Source organism: Heptranchias perlo, chromosome 5 (assembly GCF_035084215.1).
Source record: "Heptranchias perlo isolate sHepPer1 chromosome 5, sHepPer1.hap1, whole genome shotgun sequence".
NCBI classification, from domain to species: Eukaryota; Metazoa; Chordata; class Chondrichthyes; order Hexanchiformes; family Hexanchidae; genus Heptranchias; species Heptranchias perlo.
In genome coordinates, this window is record NC_090329.1 from 61,136,815 (window position 1) to 61,142,814 (window position 6,000).

Below are 6,000 nucleotides of genomic sequence, written 5' to 3' on the forward strand. Positions count from 1 at the left end.
ACACTGGTAAATTTAGCCCAGTCTGTATGTTAAACAGTTAATTTGAATTTCGAATTGCTTTACACTGGTGTATTTAAACACAATTAAAACTCCTAGCTGGTATAGAGTTTTTTGATGAGGTAACAGAGAGGTTAGATGAGGGCAATGCGGTTGATGTGGTGTATACGGACTTTCAAATGGCGTTTGATAAAGTGCCGCACAATAGTTTGTCACCAAGATTGAAGCCCATGGAATAAAGAGGGTAGTAGCAACATGGATACAGAATTGGCTAAGGGACAGGAAACAGAGAGTAGTGGTGAACGGTTGTTTTTCGGACTGGAGGGAGGTGTACAATGGTGTCCCCCAGAGGTCGGTACTAGGATCACTGCTTTTCTTGATATATATTAATGACTTGGACTTGGGTGTACAAGGCACAATTTCAAAATTTGCAGATGACACAAAACTTGAAAGTATAATGAACAGTGAGGAGGATTGTGATAGACTTCAAGAGGATATAGACAGGCTGGTGAAAAGGCCGGACACATGGCAGATGAAATTTAATGCAGAAAATGCGAAGTGATACATTTTGGTAGGAAGAATGAGGAGAGGCAATATAAACTAGAGGGCACAATTCTAAAAGGGGTACAGGAACAGAGCGATCTGAAGGTTTCTGTGCACAAATCATTGAAGGTGGCAGGACAGGTTGAGAAAGCGGTTAAAAAAGCAAACAAAATCTTGGGCTTTATAAATAGAGGTATAGTGTACAAAAGCAAGGAAGTCATGATGGTCTTTATAAAACACTGGTTCGACCACAACTGGAGTATTGTGTCCAGTTCTGGGCATTACACTTTAGGAAAGATGTGAAGGCCTTAGAAAGGGTGCAGAAAAGATTTACTAGAATGATTCCAGCGATGAGGGACTTTAGTTATGTGGATAGACTGGAGAAGCTGGGGTTGTTCTCCTTGGATCAGAGAAGATTGAGAGGAGATTTGATCGAGGTATTTAAAATCACGAAGGGTCTAGACAGTGTAGATAGAGAGAAACTGTTCCCATTGGCAGAAGGGTCAAGAACCAGAGGACATAGATTTAAGGTGATTGCAATAAGAATCAAAGGTGACATGAGGAAAACGTTTTTACACAGCAAGTGGTTATAATCTGGAATGCACTGCCTGAGGGGGTGGTGGAGGCAGATTCAATCATGGCTTTCAAAAGGGAACTGGATAAGTACTTGAAAGGAAAAAAATTGCAGGGCCACGGGGATAGAGTGGGGGAGTGGGAGCGGCTGGAGCCGGCATGGACTCGATGGGCCAAATGGCCTCCTTCTGTGCTGTAACCTTTTGATGATTCTTTCTATGTATGGAAACTTATTGTACCTTGTAGTTGGTGGCCATGTTATCCTCCTTCCGAAATATTTCTGCATCACATTCTTTTAAAAGTTGGACGATCTGAATAGAATCTGATTTGTCTATACCCTGTGTTATGGGGTTGGATTTCTCTGTGATAGGGAGTGTGGCCTCATATCCTGCAAGCTGCAATGAAAAGGGATGGTGCAAATCACATATATGTGGCTTAGTTTCTTCATGAGAAAGAAAATATATATTAACTCACAATCAACGCAGAAGCAACAATTGAGTTTCGAGCTGATCAAAAATAAAACCAGAGAGTTTTGAACAATCAAAAAGACAGCGGTTACAGCTCAAGGTGCTTCTGGGTGTGAATTCCTGCACAGTTCAACCTATCAGTCTCACATGTGATTATGTTTTGTTCAGTTCTCAACTGGTTCCTGCTTTCATTCTCACAGCAAACGCCAGGGAATGCCAAGGCAAATGAATCTGCTCCAGCTGGCCGTGAGATTTGAAACCACTCTATTCTCATTATATGCAATAACCCCCAAGTTCTGTCCCCTGGTTCTCATCGGGAGACCAGCCAGCAAGGACTTACGCAGCAAGACTGGGAGGGAAGCACATTAGGTAGGAAGGAAGCACAGAAAGAAACAAATGAAAGGTGTACAAGAACACACATCAGACTGGAATCCCATAGATTTAACTTTTAATTTATTTGTATTGATTCACTGAGGTTGATTTTGGGAATCCCATTGGATGAGAGCACACTGCAACTTGTAAACAGTGTCTGCTTGGTTCAGATGGACTGCCCTTGCTTCTGAGTCAGAAAGTTTGATTTTATAAACCTCACTGCCACTCCACAGTAGTTCTGAGTACTGAGGGAGTGCTGCATTGTTGAAGGGGCCATCCTTTTGATAAAACGTTAAACAGAGCTCCTGTCTGACTGTTTTGATGGTTTAGTTGGATAATTTTCTTTTCTTTCAAAATTAACAAAGGGCCAGGCTTGTTAGACCGAATGGCCTTTGTAAGATTTTTAGAAATTCTTTGCTTTTATCCATGATGGTTATTCTGATTCTCTGGGGGTAATTTTAACCTAACTCATCCGGCGGGAAACTGACAGGATCGAGTCAGCCATTTTACACCCCATCTGATTTTACTTTCCATTGGTTTCAAGCAGTCAAATTTTGAACTAAAAGCACATTTTGAAAGAATATTAGATATTAAAATATAACAGCAGCCTCCTTCTGTGCTGTAATTTTTCAGAATCATCCACAATAGCACACAACAATTATAATTCTTTCTTTATAACTCTTGAGCATCTTTACTTTTAAAAGCAATGCCTAATGATCTGTTACTTAAACAAGTCAGTAATGAGTTTTGTTTGACAACTGCCAGGTTTTTGGCTCATGTCCATCCAAGGACTACATTAATCTGCAACCACAATGTGAGTCGGAGACTTCAGTGACCAGTGAAGCTACCTTCCAGTTGGGACTGAGTTCCAACTAAAAAGGTTCCATAAGAATTATTATTGATCTACAGCTGAGGGCAACAGAAAATGTTATTTTAAAGTAAATCCAAACCTACCTTACCACTTTAACAAACCTTAGGTATTTTACCAAGTAATGGATCCCTTTACTAACAATCTAATGCTCAAACATTAAAAGTCTTGACAGCATGTAATCAGTTTTATTGCTTACCTCACTCTACCCATACAGTCCCATTGATGATGTTTTGAATTGAATTGCAGTCATGATGTTTACACTGAGGCCAATATTACAATGACGGATGCCCAATGTGCTGAAATGCACTGGGTGCCCACTCCCTGAAAAATTGAGTATGGAGGCCTGAGGTGTGCCATGTGACCAAGGCTTTTAGTGCACCCCAATGCAGTTGACTGGCGCAAACGGGGCTGGGAACAAGTTGTGCAATAGGCTCATTAGGCTCCCAAATTTTGTTTAAATTGGGCGCCTGCTCTGTGATGCAACTGCAGCATCTGAACAGTGCTCCAGCTGTGAGCAATAATTTGGTGGAGGATGGCCAACTTAAAAAAAAGTTGGCCATCTCTGTCCTTTACCTCCTTGGCATCCCTGGTACCAGTGCCCCAATGCTTTATACCTCCCCCATGCCTCCAGTGCCACCTGTGGCTGGTACACTCCCCCCAATACCAAGAAAGTGCTAGACTAGGCAGCTACTAGCCCTTCATTGATTGCTGTCAATAATGTGACCCTGGAATTCCTGGCATGTCATGACAGATACACCTCAAATTATACAAATGCGCTGGTCTCATTTTATCCAGTGTTATCAGTCCATTTGTACTGATGCATTGTTGGTGTGGCACATTATCGACTCCATGGTATGTTCAATGCATCACATCATCCTGTACAGCTGTACTTAAGAAAATGGGAGCTGCTGAATTTTAGCATTGTAATACTTAAACCTTGGGGAGATTTAGGTCTTTGAACTTTTGAAGAGTGCGATTTACTTGGAAATATATCGCTGTTCCTTCATTGTCGCTGGGTCAAAATCCTGGAACTCCCTACCTAACAGCACTGTGGGAGAACCTTCACCACGCGGACTGCAGCGGTTCAAGAAGACGGCTCACCACCAACTTCTCAAGGGCAGTTAGGGATGGGCAATAAATGCTGGCCTCGCCAGCGACGCCCACATCCCATGAACGAATAAAAAAAATTAGAGTTATTTATCTTAAGTTCAAAACTCAGATACTTGGTTCTATTGTTAAGCAGTAATTCCAGAAGCTAAGTTGGAAACTGGTTGCAACAAGATAAAATTTCCTTCCCCCAATATACACATACAAATGGCATTTGAACACATGGGGTGAAATTATGCTATATGATATTAGTAATGAACATATTACCATGTTAGTATGGAATTCTTCTGCCTGCTGTTTAACAATGGTGTTAACCTTTTTCATTAGTAAAAACATGATTTCAGGTCAATAGCTGACCTCCTGTTTTAAGAATGGGTGGGTAATTCTATCGCTATAACTCAATTATTTGATTTTACCCCTTGTACCAGTGACCAATTACTGCCAGGCAGTGAAATCTATTTTCACTTTGTGGTCACCATTGACATTAGTTAAAAGGAAATCACTGATGTAATCAGGTAGTACACTAACCATCACTTCCACAACCCGGGCCTTGAAACTGGAGAGATCTTTAATAAAGGGAATCACTTGAAATAAATCAGGTAAAATTAGATTTTGCAAAGTACACTACTTCCTTTTTTAAGTAAATGAAAAGTTTCAGCCTTTTGTTAGATTCCAGCTGCCAATTCTGTCCATGTAAAAGTGTCTAAAAGGCAGAAGAGGCAGTGTTAGTAATAGAATGGCTTACCTCCCATTTTCTTGGGTGTGGAGTTTCAATATCATGCTTGAATTTTTTGGTGGTTTTCATCATTTTACTATAACCTCCCAGAGATCAAAGTAATTTAGCCTAAGTTTAAAATTCAAACAGGCGAGCAAAAAAACTGCCAAAAATATGTCTGCTTGAAGATTGGCATTGGATTTGTTCATTCCAAATTTAATTATCAAACTACTGCAGTTAGACTTATTTTCCAAATGGGATCAAACTCCTACTTAATGATTAATCAAAAAAGTTACACAACAGCCCAGTGAGTCACGAGTGCTGTGACTGCAGTTGGGTTTTGTGGCAATGTAATTTGGCTAATGCAGCTAGCTAATGATAAAGTACATGTTTTTGTGTGTTTTTCCAAATTTACATTTTCCTCAACATTCTTCCCTGTTGGAGAATGGAGACAGACCTGTGAAACTGTCCAGAAAAAGTTTGCTGAACAGTGTCGATTTTGCCAAATGAAGGGCCCAAAAGCTACCGGAAAAGCTCCAGAAAATTTTAATTGTGTTTTTGGACTAAATTGAAACTAGTGGTGAAGTTATTCCAAGTAAACTGATTTTCAGCTGGGATCAGAGTGATCTAAAAACTGTTCCACTTCATTAACGGTCGATGGCTCAGGAAAGTTGAGCATGCAGGCCTAGACAACAAACAACGTATCACTGCCCTATTTTGGTCTCCACGGCTGGTGATCTGCACCACAACTCAGTTATTCAGAAAAGACAGAATCGAGCCACCCACACTACAAATTTCCGGGTAATGAGTGCATTGCACATACACTTGGGGAGGGTGGGTAGATTTTCAACTGCCAGCCATTTGTTTCTCACCTGAAAAATAGGCGATCAGCAGAGGAAAATCTGATGGGGGCCTTGTGCGCCCATTTGCTGCCTGATTCAGTTTTCAGGCATTGAGAAGCCGCTCCAAAAAGAGATAAGGGGGCAGAAATTGTTCCCAGTGGCGAACCAACAGTGATCGCCACTTCATAGATTTATACTAACCCACTAATCGTGGTCTTTTCTTCAGGCACTTCCTCGAATAGGAAGCGGAGAAGAGCCCAGCGTCAGTTCAAGCGAAGCTAGGACCCTGGGAGAAGTGAGAGGATCGATCTCTCCCCTCGACCAAACAGATCGCAGCATTTATGACAAGCTATGTAATTCTCTGCAGGCTTAAAACCAGGAAGTGAAAGGTACAACATTAAAATCTTTGTAAAAACAGTTATAGACAATGAAAAAAAGAGAGGGTAAGAAATAATTGAATTAAATAAAAGAGACAGAAGGGAAAAGTGAGGAAATTTTTTTAAAAATGTTTTA

At 40.8% G+C, this 6,000-nt stretch overlaps 1 protein-coding gene across 1 annotated transcript in view; it reads right to left on the reverse strand.

The window, feature by feature from the left end:
• gckr (glucokinase (hexokinase 4) regulator) overlaps positions 1-4,747 on the reverse strand; it is a 71,526-nt gene extending 66,779 nt beyond the window's left edge. Inside the window, exons 1-2 of the mRNA XM_067985273.1 lie at positions 4,676-4,747; positions 1,353-1,508 (exon numbers count right to left, since the gene is read on the reverse strand). Of these exons, the coding sequence (XP_067841374.1) occupies positions 1,353-1,508; positions 4,676-4,738 (219 nt within the window). The 5' untranslated portion in view covers positions 4,739-4,747. The remainder of the gene's footprint in view (positions 1-1,352; positions 1,509-4,675) is intronic.
• Positions 4,748-6,000: the final 1,253 nt, after the last annotated feature.